Source organism: Melospiza melodia, chromosome 7 (genome assembly GCF_035770615.1).
Source record: "Melospiza melodia melodia isolate bMelMel2 chromosome 7, bMelMel2.pri, whole genome shotgun sequence".
Taxonomy (NCBI): Eukaryota; Metazoa; Chordata; class Aves; order Passeriformes; family Passerellidae; genus Melospiza; species Melospiza melodia.
This window is the reverse complement of record NC_086200.1, coordinates 29,783,126-29,804,718: the sequence shown is the minus strand read 5'-3', so window position 1 is coordinate 29,804,718 and position 21,593 is coordinate 29,783,126. Positions and strand designations below refer to the sequence as shown.

At 37.0% G+C, this 21,593-nt stretch overlaps 1 protein-coding gene across 4 annotated transcripts in view; it reads right to left on the bottom strand.

The window, feature by feature from the left end:
* The window catches only part of EPS15L1 (epidermal growth factor receptor pathway substrate 15 like 1), a 45,594-nt gene that overhangs the window by 21,414 nt on the left and 2,587 nt on the right, over positions 1-21,593 (bottom strand). For 2 of the 4 annotated variants that reach the window (XM_063161093.1, XM_063161096.1), the window contains exons 2-23: positions 19,665-19,706; positions 19,360-19,449; positions 19,076-19,123; positions 18,353-18,448; positions 17,645-17,707; positions 16,716-16,841; positions 15,166-15,225; positions 14,578-14,814; positions 13,645-13,802; positions 13,034-13,190; positions 12,246-12,308; positions 11,105-11,190; positions 10,664-10,736; positions 9,986-10,147; positions 8,998-9,195; positions 8,587-8,751; positions 6,577-6,703; positions 6,411-6,461; positions 5,890-6,026; positions 4,927-4,987; positions 4,455-4,537; positions 2,868-3,000 (exon numbers count right to left, since the gene is read on the bottom strand). In XM_063161093.1, the coding sequence (XP_063017163.1) occupies positions 2,868-3,000; positions 4,455-4,537; positions 4,927-4,987; positions 5,890-6,026; positions 6,411-6,461; positions 6,577-6,703; positions 8,587-8,751; positions 8,998-9,195; positions 9,986-10,147; positions 10,664-10,736; positions 11,105-11,190; positions 12,246-12,308; positions 13,034-13,190; positions 13,645-13,802; positions 14,578-14,814; positions 15,166-15,225; positions 16,716-16,841; positions 17,645-17,707; positions 18,353-18,448; positions 19,076-19,123; positions 19,360-19,449; positions 19,665-19,706 (2,416 nt within the window). The remainder of the gene's footprint in view (positions 1-2,867; positions 3,001-4,454; positions 4,538-4,926; positions 4,988-5,889; positions 6,027-6,410; positions 6,462-6,576; positions 6,704-8,586; positions 8,752-8,997; positions 9,196-9,985; positions 10,148-10,663; positions 10,737-11,104; positions 11,191-12,245; positions 12,309-13,033; positions 13,191-13,644; positions 13,803-14,577; positions 14,815-15,165; positions 15,226-16,715; positions 16,842-17,644; positions 17,708-18,352; positions 18,449-19,075; positions 19,124-19,359; positions 19,450-19,664; positions 19,707-21,593) is intronic. The other 2 variants (XM_063161094.1, XM_063161095.1) reach the window with 2 other exon arrangements.

The window sequence follows — 21,593 nt, the reverse complement described above, 5'->3', positions numbered from 1 at the left end:
AAGTGTTTTCCTGATCCTGTGCTCAGCTGCAAGGGTTTGCTCTTTGTTTTGATGAAGGAATGAGACTTGATGTCAAACTCCTCATTCATGTGGACAAAAAAAGAGACCCATGGGCAAAGTGAGAACTGTGGCACACTTTGGGCCACGACACAGTGCAATCCCTCAATGGGATATCACACAGTGTTTGCATGTCACATGCAAAAGCTTCACGTAAAGAAAAGCACCAAATCAGGGCTAATCAGGAACAATCACTGGTGGATCCTGTTTAGTTTCCACTATCAAAAGCCTGGGAAATCAGACAGCTTCCAACGCTCTGCAAAAGTATTTATATTTTCTACTTGAGTGCAGAGGTTTGAGGACAAGTAAAGTTTCCTTTCAGAGCTTTTTGCACCTGCCTACCAAAATGCAACCAAACCACAAAAGTGTTTTTCAATATTAACCCCCCCCAACAGAAAGAACAGTTTTACTAAAAAGAGTACAAGCATGGAACAGAAAGGCAAATTACAGATTTGTCTGATAATAATTAGTGTTTATTCATCCTTCAGCAAGATCTTTATCACTTACTTGTTTTTTAATTAAAGAGCCCAATAAGAAAGGTAAGAAACAACGGAAGCTTCGTGCCTGTTGTTTGTTTGCTGAGGCACTCTAACACACATCTGATGCCCGTATCTCTTGCTACAATCACACTATATTACCATATAATTTCTCATGCTTTAAGTAACCACTGAAGATTGCCTTAGTTGTGGAAGGAAGGGAGGAGTAGAACTGCATAAACACACGAGGCTCATTTGCTTTAAAAAAAAAAACCTGTTGTTTCCTCCTTAGCCTATTTTATCATAACATTTTTGGTAGAGCGTGGAACCTCACAAATACTGTATCTCCCTAGAAGGGGGGAAGAGACACACTTAAACCATTTTTAACCAACTGATTAAAGGCTGAGTGCACATGTCTAAATAAAAAACATATTAATACAGCTGAATATTCCCCAAATTCCTCAGTATGCACAAAAGAGGGAATGAGGACACAGACACCCAAAAATCCTCATGTAGGTGAGTCAGTACTCACCTTTCCTGCTACTATTTCACTGCATTTGCTAAGAGTAACCATGTTTCTAACCAGAAATACAAAGAAACTACATATAAGAGATTACATGGGTATATCTAGTATTTATTGGAATCATCCAACTTTATATAGGCCCTGTTAACTCTAAGATATTTTGTGTAGATATTTTTTTGAAAGATGGCCATTTGCATTCTTTCCTTGAAAACATCATTCACAATGTGAAACAAGATTCCCTTCAGCATTTCTATTTCTCCTTTTGTTCATGTCTGTCCTAGTGATGGATATTTGTCAACATGACATACTATGTGGGGTTTTTTAAATTACTGAAAACTCATTAGTAGAGTAGTAGAAAATACACAAAGCAAGCATAGAACAAACTGCTTCAAAGGCTTTTTCACAATCCTAGAGCATTTCCTGACAACTTTACATGCATACTCACCTATAAAATCCTCTCACTTGCTGCTTTCCGGGTTTTTGGGTGCACCATAATCTCTTAAGCAATAAAATCACAGCAACAGGAACAAACTAATACTGCTGCAATGGTCTGCTTGTAAGTCTATGTGTGACATGGTATCTTTCATGTCTTGGATCAATTTATGGGATAGGTAATGACATTAAGGTAATAAGCAAGCACTTTTCAATTATCCAAGGAATTTGTTCTAGAATAACTGGTTTGCAAAACCAGCCAGATCAACAATACCTGTCACAAACAGGCTGCCTGCTCTGCTCCAAAATGCACCAGCAGAAAGGCAGAGAACCCACACACTGCAGGAGACATTAATGATGGATCTGTTCTTTTTGTTCTATGCTTCCTAATACTGTCTGTGGATATATAAATACAAGATGATCAATGTGTTTAGTGAAAAATTCTGTGACTATCCATAAGCAGCATCTAGCTTCTGGTTTTTTTTTTTTTTGAGCCAACTGAAAGTTCCCTCTTGATATCAACTGAACTCAACCATTGTTGTTAAAAGGAGACTTGAAACTACATGGCTTCAGTTCTTTAAACAGTTTCAGTGGTAGCTGAATATCTTGAAAACAACTGCAGGGAGAACAGAAATTGAAGCTCCACTGAGAGAGATCTTATTTTCAATTCATGAGATTTCTATATCTCCCAGATTTCCATAAATAATGGACTTAAAGCAGAACAAAGCCATATATATTCAGAAAGTGTTTTCTGTTTAATTCACACAGTAATGTGCAAATGCAAGAATGATCCTACCTGGACAGAGAGATCAGGACAGGTCTGTGTACCCTGATCTTGTGGCAGATGCCTCAGGAAGAACATCAAAACCAGATAAAGATGCAGCCATAGCCATACTGCCTTGCTACTCAGCTGCAAAGGAGCTGGAGCCAGCATTTTGGCTTTTGGGACACCCTGTTGTCTCTGTTTCTTCTGAGAATTATCTAGAGGTTTTTTTATGACTATTTAAACTTTTTGCATTCACTATATTCTCTGGCAAACATAGAAATAAATCCTGAATTTATATTACCATGTAAAACCAAGCCTCTTTATTTTAAAGATGCCATTTCCTAATCTTATATGTTGCCTACTTAGAAAATATATTTTTTCCCCTCCTTTTTCCTGCACATGTGATTTTATAGATCTGTAATAGCACTCTCATCATCTGTTTTCCACTTTGAAGAGTTTCAGGCTGGTTTACTGATAATTTTGTCAATTTACCAATAACTTCACATTTTCCTCCATGGAAATATAAGACAGACAGTAGACTGTCAACTTGCTCTTATATCCAGCAATACACTGCAAATTGAAAGAAGCTTTTAAAAGAAGAAAACCTCCTTACCACTGGGTGGCTTGGGTCGTGGAGGGATATTTTTCTTGGGTGGTAATGCTGGTGTGTCTGATTTGCTTTTGAAAGGGTCATCTGTGAATCCTGCCCCTCCGAAAGAGGAGGCAAAGGGGTCTGAAGGTACTGACTACATGAGAAAAAAAGAAAAGAAAAGGGATGTAAGCACACTGGAGAATACCTGTGGTTTCATGAAGCTACAGGTTAAGTCAAGTAAAAGCATTAACTTCAAAACCTGCACAGAATTTTAAGTGGTGTAGGAGGGTAATGCCCAAGACAGAGGTGCTAAGATTACATAAACATTCAAAGACTTTATGTTTTTAATCATTTAAGTACTTCTAGAACTTCTAGTCCTAGCAAAAAAGCTGATGAGGAAATAAAAGGAAGTAAAACTTTACTTTTTACTATTTGGCAATGAACAGTAATACCACAGCCTGACCTTCACTCTAATAAACAGAACCATGACAGAACCTGGAAAAACAGTGCAGAAGGGATAACTTTATTCCAAACTTTTATGAACTTACACATAGGTATTTGACTTTTTAATCAAAACTTTAGGGAATATCCAAAAGCACGTGTTTAAATCTTCCAGCTTTTCTAAAGGACTCTCCTACTGAGAGAGGCACAAAAGGATTGTGCCATGCAGGGGAATTTATCGTTGTGAAATGAAGAAAGAGGAGTTTTGTGAAAAAGGTAAAAACTGCAGTCAAACCTTTGCTACAATTTCTACCTCAACCAGCCATGTCTACTGGTGAAGGCTGCTGCCATCTAGTGGAGAACTAAAACCCTCCCCAAAATAGTAAAAATTAGAAGAGGAAAAAAACCACCAAGAAATGTAATTAGTGAAAGTGAAATGAGAACCTATTTTGTTTTTAACATTTACTCCACAGTGTTCAAGTGTTACTGCAGAACTAATGTAAGGAGTTGGACACTGAGTTAACTAAATTCAAACTCCACCTCAGGAAAGCAGACCAAGACCTTTCCAATTATCCATCTTTTTCATGTGTGTCCTGAGCCTTTTTCTTCATCTGCTATTTAAAATGAACAGAAATTGCACACTTAAAACATGGGAGAGACTGACTGACCGTTAAGAGTGGAGTAAGGTTAGGTTGCATTTATTTAGTAGCAAAGTATTTTGTTAAAAGTTGGACTCAATCTTAGAGGCCTTATCCAACCTTAATGATTTTAAGGTAAGCTTAGAAACAAGTCAGGATACTTACTATGAAGTAACCAAGAAGCAAATTCCAGGACTTAGATGAAGGCTGGACACTGAAATATATTAATATCTGCAACAACTACCTCTTCTTACAAGCTAAAACTAGAAGTTAATTAATTTTCCTGATCTGGTAATTGAAAATATTTGTGAAAAATTTATTTATCCCTACTGAATCTACCAGTCTTAGTAAGACTTTGCCATATCTGACATGGCTGGAAAATTCTTTGCTATATAGCTGGTGAGGCTGACTGAAAGAAAATTAACAAAATCAGACTGTCAGCTAAAAAGTTAGAATAATATCACACTCTTTTAGAAAGTGTCTGTACATAGATTTTTAAAAAGACAGTTGCTTTCCTTTTAACCTTTACCTTTGACATCTGACTGAAGTCTGCAAATCCCTCACCACCACTGAAAGCACCACTTCCAAATGGATCCAGAGTTCCAAATGGATCTAGAACAGATGCAGAAAAAAAAAGTTATTTTGAGTAATACTTAAGAATTACAAGGAATGCTTAGTGGTGCCAATGCAGCACAGAACTAGGCAGGTGATTAAAACACACTTGCATTTTGACCTGTCATGAGATGTTCAAAGAAAATTGCAGAAAACAATAGGTTTTCTACCAGTTGTTTGGAGGGAAAATATGAGAAGAAAACAGTGACATAATGTCTCATAAAATATGAGAAGAAAACAATACATAGTGCCACAAAGACAGCCTTCATGAACTGTCACAAGACCATGACACTTTTTGCCAATGGCTCACAAGACTCTTTATTCTCAACTCTTCTATTTGATTCTTCTTTCATAAAAAGATACCTCATTACAAAATGTTTATTTCTTACCTGGACCTTTTGAAGAGATACTGGAAGACGTAAAAGGATCAGAGCTTTCAAAAGGGTCAGGCTAAATAAGAACAGATATACATAATTAATTTTCTGCTGGACTGTGCACTTACCATTTCATGCCTATGAAAATCTCTTGCTTTAAGACAAATAGTTTCCAGTTTCAGATCACTCTATTCAGTGGACAGAGTAGGATAAAATCAACTCATTATATGAAATTTACATCATTAGTGCATTTGGCTAATTGCATTTAGTCTTTAAGCAACAGACAGAATATTCAGGTTATGCATTTATATTATTAATAATTCAAAGTCTGTATACTGCTTCTTTTTAAACAGATGGTTTTTACAGCTGCTCTTCAGTTTGACAAGTCAATTTGTCTTGCACTATAGGATTGTACTTAAATAAAAGCTGACTTCCCACACATTGAAACTGGTCTTAGGTAGCAACACTCAAATTGCATAAGAATGAGGAAAATACTAATAAAAACAAAACCAAAAAAAATCATACTCCCCCCCAAACAAGCACACACATCAGGACAGGTTAGAATTGCAACTATGGCTATAACAAGTGTGTTCTGTGCAGTCCCTCCACTGTGCTGAGGGCTCAGGAATTCTTTAGCCAGAGCAGTTCCTCTGTCTCATTCACTACATGACTGCAGAAATCTTTGGGATGGAGGGAATGGTGGGAATGAGTGGGTGCTGCTGCTTTGAAATTCCCAACAGAGAGGAAAAATATCCACCTAAAAGCACCTTCACGGTGAATGTACCTCATTATCATGGAACCAGAGAGAACAGTGCTGATTGCCTAAACAATCCATATTTACATTTTAAGAATACAATTAATGATATTTCATCAGTTAGGAAAAAAGTATTTTGTGTTATTTCATTCCTTTTAGCTTTCAGACAATAAGCTTGTCAATAGTAATGAAATCTATTAAGTGTAGATTTAAAAATTACTGACCTTTGAGGGTAAAGTGGGGGTTTTTGTGAATGGATCTGAGGTAAATGGGTCACTCTTCACCTGTTTCTTGAAGAAATCCTCAGGGGCAGAACTACGAAATGGGTCACTTTCCTTGAATGGATCTCCTCCAAAGGGATCTAGAATGAAAAGGTAAATACAGTGTAGCACTGGTGGGTCTATAAAGAACATTCTGTATTTGACCTCACACTCACTGATACAATTTTTCTTACACAAACACAATGTTTTGATAAATCTGATAGATTTCCAGAGACCTCTCTACAGAGGGTATTTACTAAGTTTGAACATGTTATGTGAAGCTTTCAGACTTAATAAAGAGTTACACACTTCTCATTAAACATATTGATTCTGAATGCACACCCTGTTGGTTTCTATCTTCCCATATGTAAACCAAAAATCTGAAGCCAGGGAAACGTTTTTGCTTCCTTTGTGCTTGTAAATCTTTGTGTTTTGCTACAAATTGTTTATACCACACCTGTCCTGTCATTAAAAAGGGCTATTACCTGCTGGAGCAGGTGGCTGCTCTGCAAAAGGGTCATGCTGGAATGGGTCACCTATGCAGAAGAGAAAAACAATTTGTTTTATCTAGTATTTAGCAAGATAAGTTTGTGAAAATATAATTTACTCAACAATTGACCTTCAAGGTCCTAGATAAGCTTTATCACTTACTGCCTTTGAAGGGGTCTGCTCCCTTAAATGGATCAGATTTGAAAGGATCTTCTGACTGGAATGGGTCTGTATGCAATTCTTGTGTATTATTGGTAAACATCAAGGCTTTATTCTTAAATGGATCATCCTAAAAATTAAGAGGAGAAACACCACAACAGCTTGTCATGATAAAAATAAAAATGCCCAGTTACCCATTAAGCAGAAATTGCATGCTATCTTGGTTCCTGTTGAACAGTCTTTAAAATTGCTTCCTAAAGAAATTTCTGAATATATGACTTCTAAGTAGAAGTAATTACACAGCAGAAGGAAATGTGTACCCCAAGGCTACACAGAACACCAAAAGATAACAGTACAAATAGCAATGAAATGTTAAACTGTTGCCCATATTAATATATTCAACTCTCAAATACTTTAATAACAAAAGCAAAACAACCCCAAACATCACATTAACAAAAAATTCTTCTCTGCCATTATAGCTCAGGTAAAACACTTATTTTAAAAGGATACAAAAATAATCTGTGGACTACAAATACAACAAATTACTATTGAGTAGTCAGATACTAGATTGCCTCTTGTTAACTCATCTTTGAGCTTAAAGCTCCAAATACTGATTTCCCATGACAAAGCACTGCGTGCAGGAAGAGTCACCCCAACATTCTGATGACAAGAGCTTTCTCAGCAGAGGCCAAATCTACATTTGGCAAGTTGTAGAAAATACCCTGCACGAACAAGCAGCAAAGTGAAGTTATGAAATTTCTTCATTCATTTGAATGACACCCCTGGCTTTGGTCTTGTTGGAGGTCTCTGGTGAAACCCCAAGTGCAGACAGCACCTGCACAGCAGAATTCCAGGGACACTGGAAGCCATTCCAATATAAGGAATATCCAGAAATAACTATCCACTCACACTGCCCCCAACAGCAGAAAGAGCCAGGATTTCTTTCATCCCTATACAAATGTAAATTAAAATATTCTAATTGATACTTCTCAGAACAGCGGGATGGAGGTGGGGAGAGAAGGAAGAGGAAGGAAGAGTTGAGAAACAGGAAAGTGGCACAATGGTTTAAAAAAATTGCTATGAACATAGACTGGTGTTTTCTGCCAGTAAGTGGCTCCTAGGTTTTGCAAGAAAACATCTGGAAGTTTTCACTGGAAATTAAATATATTTATGCAAGCCATGCAAGCACAGAAACTAAGCACTGAAGTGTTTTAAGACCTTTAGTACATTTCTCAATGTACTGTTTTTATCTACACTGTTCTTCTTTTGAGCAGTTTGCTGCCTTTATGCAGTACTTTACACTTGCTCTGTAAAAACAATGGCTAGTAAATATTTACTAACACATTATATATTCAATTTCATACTAAACCCATAGCAAATACTGTGCTTACAACAGTAAACATGATTCCATAATGAGGAAGGGCCACATAGATGTGTAAGCAAGTATGCAACTTTTATCTTGTCACATTTAAAACAAGAAACAGGCTTAAAAAACAAAATAAAATTCTTGTGTTTTAGAGGAATGTTTAATACCCAAATCAACATTAGATACCCAAAAGAAATTTACTTGAAAAATGTTTAAGAACTTGAAAGATTTTATGATTTGGGAAAAAAATATGCTGATTAAATAAAAACATAATAAATGAGAAAGATGATGCTGAAATTATTTAAACAAAAGAGAACCATCCTTTCAGAAAGGGAATATGAGATGTGTAATAAATATAGCTCAATATAAAGCAGAAATTTGTAAAGCTTCCTTTGGAAATAAGAAGGAAATACCTGATAAAGGAAAATTTACAGCAAAAGAAGGTTTCACCTTGATAAACTGGAGAAGAAAAAATGAAACACTAAACTGGAAATAAAGCCCCACCTCTGTCCTGAGACTGAACATGTGACAGGTTACAAATCCACAAGACCACCTGCCAAATACCAGCTAAACAATACTTCAGACAAGGTGCAAATCAGAAGCTTAATTAGTGTAAAATATACTAAATAACAATGTTTTTTTTTTACCACAGCTCCATAATTGCTTCTTTCTGTCTGCCCAAGGCCTTCACTCATGTCTGCTAAATTTGTCAGGCTCCCACCATGAATCCCATTAAGAGCTTCATTGTATTCTTCAATGCTCTTATTCATCTCCTGATGGCTCTCTTGCAGCTGAGAGAGTTTACTTCTTGCCTGAGAGGGAAAAATGTTTTAGCATGTTACACTTTTAAGAACACAGACATTTTTACAGTCTCCTTAAACACTGGTGCCTGACAGTTGCATTTTATCCCCAACAGAACTGAAAGCTTCTTAACTCAAACCAGGAATTTACCAGTCAAAAAGGCTTATTTCATGAACCAGGACTTTTTCCCCCCTCTGAAAAATAATTTTTCAACTCATTTCAAGAAGCAAAAAAATGATATAAAGCACAGTGAATACCTGGTTTATTTCTTCCTGGGTTGATTTTAAAGACTTGATTATTGTTTCAAGCTGCACTTTTCCAGCCTGGATACTCTGCTCTAGCTGAGTCTCTTCTTGCTGGAGGCGATTCAGTTCTGCTTTTGCTCTATTAAGGTCATCTTCCTGTAATTTTAAATCTGATTCCTGAGACTGAATCTGCATTTTTAGCGATGAAATCTGAAACAACACAGGAAAAAAATCAGAGTGAAATTTGGAATAAATGGGAGTTATTAAATGGTGAATTTACAATAAGTAATTAGAAAGTGGTACAGCAACCTATCAATGAATAAGGAAAATCTTTAGAACTTAATATTTTATAAATACATGCTGCTTCTGCTGTTGCACAAAATCCTTGATAAAAGCACATTCAATAAAACCTAGAAATACTATTTTAAATCAGAGAAATAGCCCACTACTTATAAAGGTAATCAAAAGCTGTTTCCTAGACGTTCACCTTCAGAACTTGGTCCCATTCAAACATTTATCAAGTAGTTTAATGTTGATTTTAAGAGTTAAAATTACAGAGTTGTTTATAACCTTCCTTAGACACTTTTTTCTGTGACTTGCTTACACAGGAAGTTTCTGCCTTAAGGTAACAATTGCATCCACCTGAAAACTCAATCCTGATAATATTCAGGGTGATCAGAACCAGCACCACTGCCATGGCCTGTCTCATGAGTTAGGATTACTGATTTTCAACTGCCTTATGAGGATGAATAAATGTTTCATATATTCTCAGAACAACAATTCCTGTGGAAAGGGACCCCTGGAGATCATCAGGTTCAACTTTTCTTTTATGATCTTTAAGGGAGGTATTAAGGATGGCAAAATCCTTTCTTGGACCTCTACATTTGTGTAAAAATTGCTATTTATGGTAAAAAAGAAAGTTTATTCATTAAATAAATAGAATTTCCCTCAACAGAAGACATTTTACTCTTGACCTGGTCCAAAATTAACATCCACTTACCACCTGTGTTTCTTCCTGGCATTTCTGCCTCACATCATTCAGCATATCTTTCAGTTTGGCTTTCTGCTGGTCCATCTCATCCAGGCGGTCTTGGGCATCTTGTTTTTGAGCCTCCAGCTCTTGCAAGTTACTTGTTTCCCTATCTAAATCATTTTGCAGCTCCTGAAGAAAATTCCACAACTTGTAACTCATATTTCGCTATTATCTTAAGGAAGCATCAGCCACAGATAAAGAACTTAACAAAATTCAGAATATTTTCTGTATCATATAGGCTACACCTTGCATTGGCCTGTTTGTTTCTGCAGGAACTTGTGTAAAACACCAGGAAATAAATCACTGCTCACAAGAAGGAAAAGGGACTGTGACACAGAGCACAGTGCATTGAGTTATCCTAATTATCAAAACCAAACTCTCCAAACATTGATTTCCTAAATTACATGTTAGTTAAACACTAATAAAAGACATTAAACTGTTCACATATACTATGCTTATATTAGCCAGCATCAGATGAAAACACTTCTGATGGAGAACAGTAAAATAAATCTTTTTCTGCCAGTCAGAGGAAAATCCCAAGAAAGAAAGAATGACAGAAAGAATGATAGAAAGACAGAAAAAATGCTAAATTCCTACATATTACTTAGATTAACATGAAAACTACTGATGATAAACAGTTTTTACCTGAACTTCATTGGTTTTCTGTCTGATTGATTCCTCCTTTTCCCTAATGTCCTGCTCCAGAGAATATTTTTCTCTGTCAGACAAACGAGAACATGTACTTGTGATTAGTTAAATAACACAACACACATGCAAAAAATCAATTAAATATTACTCTGGAAACACCATGCAGACAAAAATGCCAGCCTGTATTCTCATGTATTCTTTAAAGGAGAACAGGTGCATAGGTATCAATTATCCTTTGAAAAATGCCATTTCTGCCCATCGTGAATCTTCCGAAGTCACCTGATAGACCTGTAGGGTACCACTAGGAAATTCATCACTAATTAAAGCAACAAATAATGACAAAATGACTAAGAGAAAATAAACTGACAGATCAGTACTACAGACTTACTAAGGTGTTTGTTCTACACCAAGAAGTTGTTAACAGTCCCCAACTATTACCTCTGCAGCTGTGCAATTTCTTGACTAATATCATCCAGCTCCTTCACCCCTGTAAATTCTCCTGATCCAACAGAACTTGCACTGTCCTGTTAAGAATGAAACAATCTATTAAAATGTGAAGTAGGGACAGAAGCTCTTCCTTTAACAAAGGCGGGATACAAAATCCTCATTATTTGCATTTGCAAAATTCCACAACAGACATCAAATTATTCTGTAACAAGCAAGGAACATGCCCCACAGTTCTACTCATGAGATAGGAGAATTTTTGATATGCCTGTTTAATAGTCAGGACAGTTGAACACACAGCAATGAAAGGACAGCACAACGCCAACAAGGAATTTGCAGAATTGGTAGAATTAAAATTCAAAACCTAAAACTTAGTTCTGCTGTAGTCAATAGTAAGGTTTACAGTGGACTTAATGAAATCAGATTGTAAGTCCAGTCTTCTAGATGGCAATTTCTGCAATTATACCCCATTTCCTGTAGGTTGTTTCTACATTCATGCAAGCAGAGATCAGGGAAGACACAGGGGGCATTCCCTGTCTTCTAGATAAGTTAAGAAAGGATGTCAGCATTAGGTACAAAACTGGTTGTTATTGTTGTTATAAAAAGGATAAAAAGCCCACCACAACTGAGCAAAGACTGCAGCACTGAACTCACTGCTAGTCTGACAAACCAAGAGACCTAAAACTTTTATAAAGCATTTCAAAAAGAAGAAAGCAGAGTTTGCCTGCTTCACTCCCTTTGAGACTGCTGTGATAACCACAGAAAGCTTGGCTTTATTAAACATTAAAAAACAAACAAGAGCCCAACCAAGAAGCCAAGACCAGCAAGATGTATTTACTGGTCCCAGCTGCAGAGAACTCGTCCAGGAGTCATTTCAGCAGCACTGAGCTGCCTGTCCCAGGAATTTCCTGCCAGATCTATGCATCTCCAGTTGTTGAAGGAAGGAAGGAAAATCACCAGGCTGGCAGCCAGTGCTGAGCACTTCACATTGCTGTGACATTATCACCACACCACGAGCAAGTGGCACAGAACTCAAGAGCAAAGACAGGCAAAGGTATAGAAAGACAAACTTTTCTGAAGTTCCAAAAAGCATACATGAGAAATGTGCATTCCTTTGGACACTGCAATTACTCACACGCCGCATTTCTGTTAGTGCAGAGATCTCAGTTCCTACAGGGGTCAAGTAACCTGACAGAGTCTACAGGAAAAGGATATAGGAAAAACCTTAGGAGGACCATAGCAACAGCAATAATTAAAATATATTTAGAGTTCCAAAGGTTTCTGGTTAGGGAAAGCAAATAAAAGTAAAGAAAAACACAATATAATTGATAGAAAAGGTGAATGTAGTGGCATGACAGAAGTATTTCTTTAATTCAGTTTCAGAAGAGCTGGCATGTTATCAAGGAAAGGAACAAAGCAGGGTCAGCAAAGGATCAGATGCTCCAGTAAAGTGGTATTAGCAGTGATGGATACAGGACTGTGGACTGCTACAGAGGATGAATCCCAGAAACTAGGAAGCCATCACTCCTCATTTAGCCATTAAAAAATTTTACATTTCCATGGGAGGAATACGGTGCTGATCAAAGGGACATGCTGCTCAACCAGCTTTTAATGTTTGCTGCTACAAGTTCCCTGACTCAATCTTCTGTATGACAAAGGATTATTCTTTGTGCTAGATTTTTTCCAGCATTATTACCTCTTGGTTTATGAAATATTTTACTGCATTTTTCTTTACTTACTGCCTTGGTTGTTAAAAAATTAGCTATATTTTCAAATGTTGAAAGAATTTTGTAAGAGGAGATAAGAAAAAATATTGGCAATCCTTTATCATAATACTAAAAAAAAACCCACAAAATTCATACTCAAAGTTCATCACTTTTAAAGCACATAAATTCAGTGTATCTACAAAAACTGCTGCCTTACCTGGATGGGTGTGTTTCTGTCTGAGGGAGGGATCATATCTGGAGTTAACACTTGTGGAGGATCAATCCCTTTGCTGACCTTCTGCTGAATGAGATACATGGCAAGTGCAAACTGGTCTTTGCTGAGCTTTCCCATCTGTCTTGTGTCTGCCAAAGACCTGATAAAAAATAAATCATACTTACAAACAAGAAAATCTTATTTCTGCCCTATATAAAAGCCTGAAATACATATATACATGTAATCTCTTTTTGGTTCATCCTTATCAAGGCTTACTTATTCTAGTCAGATTTCCATAAACCGTGCAGGATTTTATTACATATATTTAACTGAACAGAGGAGTGTTAGTCTGAGAAAATATTTAGAGCACTAGAACTTCAAAAGACAACCACAATTCACAGACTGACCTATTGCCCCCCCTCCCAGAAAAGCAAAGGGAGTATTTACTTCTCCCTTAATTTTCCATATAGTCCACATATTACAGTATGTGGATAAATAAAAGAAGTTGGGGGTTTTTGTTTGTTTCTGGTGTCTTTTTAATGTTAGGATCACATTCTGAATCTGAGTTCCCAGATCAGCAAGCTACAAAAGTACAGCTAGTACAGAATTCTTACCATATATGTGCTAGGAGATTCTGAGATAGACCTGAATGCATAAAAATGTCCTTTACTTCTTGGCCACTCACAAAGCCATCCATGTCTGTGTCTGTTTTTAAGAAAATCTCATCATATCTCACTTTTTCAGACACTGGTACCACCCAATTAACAGCTGGCTGCAAAACAAAGGTTGGCATTTCAAAAGAACAGAAATAGTCTTGATGAACACACCAAGTATAAATGACATTATCCAGAGCTGGATGTGTTGAACATCTTGCATACTCCAGTCTGACTAGTAAACAAGTATTTTCACTGCATGTTTTAACTTCACACTTTTTATCTGAATAAAAACACTGATAAACAGCTATTCATCAGTTGAAAGGCATTAATTCTTTGGAAATACAGACCCAATTAGGCATATAAAGTCCTCACACTAATAGCAGGAGATTTAAAGTAGATTAATGATTTCTTTGGCATTAAAGCAGATACACAAACAAAACCTTTCTATGGCTCTCCTTTCTACAAAAAGTGAAAATTCCCACCAAGATTTTCTACCTCATGGTCACTGATTAAAATTCACCCAATGTTGTTCCAAGTCTTACTATTCTCATTTCACCCTCTCCACCCAAACACACGAGGCAAAAAATCAAAAAACAGATTTATTTTTCCTACAGCCTACAAACACACAAATGTACAAAAATAAACAAGGAAGACAGGTACCTGCGCTGGTTTGATGCTGTGCTTGGGAGACAAGCTCCCAAATTAAAAAATGTGTTTATTTTTCCTACAGCTTACAAACACACAAATGTACAAAAATGAACAAGGAAGACGGGTACCTGTGCTGGTTTGATGCTGTGCTTGGGAGACAAGCTCCAAATTAAAAAATGTATTTATTTTTCCTACAGCTTACAAACACACAAATGTACAAAAATAAACAAGGAAGACGGGTACCTGTGCTGGTTTGATGCTGTGCTTGGGAGACAAGCTCCCTATGCTGTTCAGGCTGGTGCCACTGCCATGGGATGGGGTGGAACGGAGGCTGTCCTTTGGGGGAGGGCTTGCAGGGAGAACAGGGACTGCACCAGGAAAGACTGAGCTCTTCTTTCTTTTAGAAGGTGGTATGAGAGAAGGGGGCAATTGTGAAGGAACTGACTCTTTCTCCAGAGCTCTATAAACCAAATGCATTGCCTGCGAAGGCAAAAAGGTCAGATAACGTTCACAATTATTAGAAAAAGCAACAAGATTTTCCTGTGTCAGTCATTTACATATTAGTAAAACAAAGACAGTAAGACTAGAAATGTAAACCAGAGCAATTAATTTTGAATGTAATTCCAACAAGTTTAATCTGGACACAGGCAAGAGTCAGTAGGTGGACTTGAGGAAGGTCATTAAATAGCTCCATGTGAACAATTTAGATTAGAACAGTTGACTGCAGCACAGAAAGCTGCAAAGAAACTCATTTCTTTCATCTCTTGAGAAAGAAATGAGTTATTTGCTTCAACAGACCAGACAGTGAATTGAGAATTTAAAGCAACCTACCACAGCAAATTCATCCTTGTCCAGGTGACCATCTTTATCAATATCACTGAGATCCCAGACCTACAGCAATTAAGATTAAAAAATGATTTGCAGGCCAAGTTACACTTTATGTATTCATTGTAATAAGTCCTCTTAGGACTCCTAATAGATTTTGGTGAAGATCATATTAGTTATACCACCTATCCAAAAATTCTCTGATGAAACAGACTGGATTAGAGTTTTCAGGCCACATGAATCAACACTGGCTCTAACAAATTCTGGCTGCAACTCAGGCAGGTTTTTCATCATTCTATGATGCAATTACAGAGTCATCAAGCTGAGTAAAAGCATTCAGAGGTGGCTTTCAGAACTGCCCAGAGGGTGTGGGCTAGCAGCTCATTCTAATTCTTCACAAGAAAATTCAACAGAAAATTCAATACATCTCTAATTCCTATTCCACTTCCAGATGATTAGGGTTTTCTACTAAAAACTAAAACTATGTGCAACTCCCTTTGGCCCCCTGAATTTCCTGTTGGAGAGAATTTAAGCATTTATCAATGCTTAATTTAGTTCATTATTAGGTGAGGCACAGTCAATGAAACTTGCAAAAACTCTGTGAACTCCAACACAGCACTATTTAATCATCAATATGACCTGGGGACAGTGGAGTCCTCAAAAAGCCAAGACTTGAGGCTCAATTGTGAGAACTTTGCTTTATCACTGGAGCCTTGACAAATTTAAGCTCCTTGATTAGTCCTTTGTATATTTTCTCAGTGTCTTATCTTGTCCACAAATTTTTCTGGAAGAGGCAAAAGCTTCCTGAATTTCTTTTGTGACAAAAACAAGATAAAATCCGAAGCCTTTCAAGACTTCTCAATACTCAAGTACAGAATTAAAACAAATCATACTTAGATTTTGTAGATAATACAGACCAAGAGGCACTTCTTCCTGAAGAGATAAAAGTATGCAACACAGATAGAACTCTGACACAGATTGTACTCAAAAATATCAATATGCAAAGCATTAAAGAATGTGGTTTTAATGGAGGCAGAAAAATATTTTAAGGTCTGCTTCCCTTGTAAATATACAATGGATGGACAAAACTCAGACCTTGGAAGTATTTATAAATACACATGAAAGAAAAACCAACCTGACAATTTGCACTACGAATAAAGGAGGATGTTTTAAGGAATTTTCCTGTACAAGCAGAGGATGGATTTAATGTATATCTAATAACTTATACTTGTAAAAATGACAAAACAGCAGAATCTAATGTCCTAACAGCTATTATGATTCAGGAAAGCTTTTTCTTGTTTTTAAACAACCAAAATCAAATTTCCACTTGTAAATGAATAGAGAGACAATGAAGCCAATCTACTCTAGGGTTGAAATTAGAAATAAGAGTAAGAGTTGTAAGTGGAAGACTTCAGAGTCTAAATGTTCCTGCTTTATAGCAAGCACATGATGCAAAATCTCAGCCAAAACCTGATCTCTGTTGATAAATTACATTTTCAACATTGCAATTATGAGAAGCTAAACAGAGACTAGCTCAATCTAAACAACTTACTTACCCTTCCAAGGATATCAAGAGGTAGCTTTGAATTCATCAGTACTGGTTTTACTTTGTCTCCTGAAAGTAAACCATTTACTGGCAAAAGGCTTTCAAAAATACCATCAAACTTTGCTTTTTCTTCCACCTAGTTGGTAAGAAATAGTCTGAATAAGTAAAAAAGTGTGTGTGTGAGTAATGAAAATGAGATCTTGCAAGAAATTAAGACTGGTCAGTAATTCATCTTAAACTTCCAAGCTTTCTTGCAAGTGCCACTGTATTGTATTTAAATGTAAACTCATAGAGAAAGCTTTGAAATTAAGCTCCTAAATCTAAAGAAGATTTTACCATGCAGCAGACAAGGTGTGCTTCTGTTTTAAAGTAACTTTGATAAACTCTATAGAACTAAAACTTATTCCTCCCACTTTAAAGTACATATAACTACAAGTTTTTTTATTCAATTTCTACCTTTTGGAAATGTTTGGAGTTGAAAATTACCTAAATATAAATATCCCCACATATGCATCAAAAGCTATTTTTTCCAAATTATATCTATTGCCAGTATCATTGAATACTAATTAGAAACTAGGAACTCAAGCTTTAAATTAACAGTTCAGACTGGATGTGGTGAAACACTTTGCTGTTCCCAGTGGGGTTCCTTTATACAAACCAAGTGCCTAATTGTAGGATTCTGGAAGAAATCCAGGCAGAAGATTAAAATTCATTTTCTTAAAAACATCCCACCAGAGGTTGTCAAAGGGTTGTTTAATACTTATTGCAAATCTAAAACTACACCTTGGTGTTCTCTACTGTGCACAGGTTTGCACAGAAAGGGAGGACTTCTGAAATGGGAAATACATTTGATATAAAATTCTCTCACTGGGAAAATTACACACAAGAACAATATTTACTTCTAAAAAATGGATGGAATGTGTTCTCTTTTACACTTACCCTAACAGCCCAGTGAGTCTCTGTTGAGGGTGGTGTGATCATTAAAGGACTGCTACTGTCATGCTAAAAATGAGAAAATGGTTTATTTTTATATATATATATTTATAGAAATAGATAAATATACATACTTCTGCCTCTAGTACTTATTAATTGCACTAATTTTGAGATGGTTATAGACATGAAGCTTAACTACACTGAGGACAATAGGCTGCACATGTACCTAAATAGAAATCACACTCATTTTATAGCATTACAGTCCTTGAGTAAGGACATCCAGTAGATGCAATCAGTGTCCAAACACAGAACCAACACAAGCCAAAGAGTTTCTGCAGCAGCTAGGGCAGGGCAAAGCTGCAGCAATGCCTTTTACTACTCATTCCTGTTGAGCCAGCCCCAAAATAATAATTTTTTGTTTCCTTTTTTTTTTAATGAATTAACAGTTTAGCCACAGTTTAGCCACATCAGCTTCCTGACCAAGCTGACCAGACTTAAACTCACTCTGGTTTTGCAGTTCAGGAAGGGGCTGGTTTCTTGTCACTCAGCATGACAACCTGTGGCTGCCCTGGCTGCTGTGCCCTGAGGAACTATTTGACAGCAGCATGAAGCCCAGCACCATGACATTTATGAAACACGAGATCATTCCAACGTTCCAGCTGAAGCCTTAATCCTCACACAGCACCTACCTGCATTCAAGTGGATATTACTTACAAATTTAGGAGGTGGCACAGTCAAATTCAGACTGCTCAGGTTGACATCGTGGCCGTTCTGTGCACACGCCACGAGGCGCAACGCGACATAGAAACCCTGTAAAATATTGTGCTATTAAAAACCAGTTCCAATCACAAAAAATAACCCACTTCCCATTTTAAATAACACCTGTATATGTGCAACTCAGGAAAAAGAAAACTCCACAAGCACAGCCCCGTAATGGCAATCACCCCTTTGTTTTTAAGGATGAGTCCGGAAAAATTTTACAGTAACGGGAAACAAAGTTAGTTCTTCATAAAAACTCTTTCCTAATTAAAACACAACAGATTTTCTTAAAAATTAGTTGTGTTTTGAAACAGTTAATTTGTAACTTGCTATTTGGTATTCCAAGCCATTTTTAGTAAAAATGCTGAATTTTTTCACGCACAAAAATTTTCTAAAATCAAATCTTAGTTTTCATTTGTGACTCAATGTCTGTGTACCTACACAGTACACACACCAACTATTTACAAAACAAAAGAGATACAAAAAATTAGAACCAAACTTCTCCTGCAGCCTCACTGAGTAATACACTTGGATATAAGCAGGGAAAAAAACTCATCTTGTAAATAAAATTCAACCCTGAAAAAGATAAAGATAACTACTAATGGTACCAGGGCTTGATAGAAACAAGGTTAATCTGGGAAAGGTAATACAGGAAGTCTACATGAACATTTTATTTACCTGTTTATCTAAGTATCCTTTACCCTCTGGGTCAGCCAAATCCCATATCTGTGGAGATACAAAATAAAAGCTGCCGTGAATTTCAAAGAAAACTTAGCTCAACAGTTCCTACTGCATGTCTTAAAGTGTTCATTCAGCTTTCAAGAAATGACAAACAATGTTACTGAATTGTCAAGTTAACAACAAAAACGTTACACAAAAACCAAATTTTCTTTTTAAATTTTTCCTTTCACTTAAAAGAAGCGTAAAGACAAGTACTGCTTTATCCAGTTCCTTCGACTTACTTTTCCAAGGATGATATCAGAGAGACCAGATTTTTTAAGAAACAGAGCAGCTTCACTTGCCCCAACTCTCCCTGTGTATGTTGGATCTACCTGAAGGAGAAAAATTAACGCTTAATTGAAACATGGCTGTTGTGAAAGCAGATTTAAGAAATGCAATCTTGCCTCTAGGTCAAAAGGAGTTACAGAAACTGCATCACCACTCAGAATTCACACAGTTTTAGCACTGCAATGGGGAAAAGAAAGAGAAGGAAATCTTGGGGAAGAAGAAACTGCACTTTATTTTTTACTTCTTGTAAAGAACGTACCTGTTTGTAATATGTTTCATATATTGGATTCCCAGTAGAAAACTGAAACACAAGTTAGAAAACAGAATAAACAACAATCAGAATTGATAGGAAAAGAAATGTATAGCACTTTGTGTATTACTTCTATCAAGAACCTAAAATAGTGTGTTAATTTGCTGTGTTACAAACTGGACACTTGAAATTTAAGTGTGGATAACAGTGATCCACCAAGACCACAGACCACTGTCATCTCTTAGAACTTGCCATTCATCAGGATTCCTACCTCTCCTCAGTTTTACTTAGTGACCCTACATAGGGATAAGGCTTTGAAGAACAGCTTTGAATTATTTGCTGAAGTATTTCAGATCTCAGTATGAGAGGGACTGATAACAAAGATCCACCTTTCAACACAATGCCTATCTGACTACCTACTGCACCATACACATCCTTATAGAATATTTTCAGCAGACAACTATACACACACATTGCCTGTGTTAACTCATTTTCAAGACTAGGATCTTAAACTGAAACAGAGTAAAGAAAAAAACCAAACCAACCAAACAAAACAACCCTCAAATATATATATATATATATATATATATATATATATATATATTAAATGAATGGCAAATTAACAACTTTCACAATTCCCTGACAATGCTTTTGGAGGATTTCAACTTGGTGTAACCACTGCAGACCCAAGGACAGCCCTGCCTTTTCAGTGTCCTAAACAAGCAGATCTCAGTTCCTCTTGCTGACATTCCAAGCAAATGGCAGCTGGAATGCCAAAAAATGCAGAAAAAGCCCCAAAACCCATTTTCTCACACACTTCCTAGAGTTGCCATGGGATTTCTAACCCTGTGCAGGTTACCCCACACTGTTCTCCTCAGCCTCAATGCCAACAGCAAAACCAATCTGGTCAAAACCAGGTCAGTCCTTAGACCACTCAGAGACTTTAAAAAGAAAGCAACAAAACAATCCAATAAAGTGTCAATGAGCAAAACACAGAGATGTCACAAAACCTGCTTGGAATAAGCACTCTGCACCTCCAGGACAGCAGTCAGACACCTGAAAAGGAGGATTTCCCACTAAGTCCCATCAGTGCTATGTCCCCTCCCAAATGTCACCTTCCTCCTTGTTATCCTCATGGATTTCCAGATGTTCTGCTTACTCTGAGAGGAAGGAAGGCAGGAACATGATGAAAGAAAAGACCAATGAAGAGCGTGAAAATTTTATTTTACACCAAGAGAACCTTCTTGTGAGTTTACATGCTAAATCTTCATTTAAGGAGCTATCCAGTACAACTGAGCAGAGCACAAGCAAACACTGACTCTCTAAAGATTACAGCTCTACTGGAATAGAAAAATCCTACATTTTCAGAACAGTTTCCTAAGCATCTTAAATGTACTTCACTTATAACCATCAACAAAATAAGCTGCTGCATTTTCCAACATCAGCAGCCTCTGGAAGCTCTTGCTCTCCCTGATGGCAGACAGGATTTCAGGAGGATGCTGCAAACATAACTCATAAATCTGACTGCTCTTTGTGCTGGCTGATGTAAACCATCAGCACATATAAGCATTGTGTTCCTGTCCAAGCAGGAAACACATCACTCAGAGAAAAGGTGGAAGTAGGAAATAGCCTGTTCCACTCTGAATAAAATCACGTTTTCAGCCAACTGTCACCAAACTATGCACCTCATGTTTATCAGAAAGCTCAGACAAGAGTCAGCCACCAACTACAAGCTCCTCTAACTGGTGCAGTGAGTGACCTAGAGCATGCAGAGACTGGATTGGTACCAAGATACAGAGCAAACTGCTCCAGCAGCAGGACTGAATGAGCTCATCCCATCACCAGACACTCCTGTCACCCCCATTTGATATTGTCAGCCATGACATGGAGCTGACTTACCTGGCAGAGGTGGCAGGAAGCCAGGGTGATGTGCTTCAA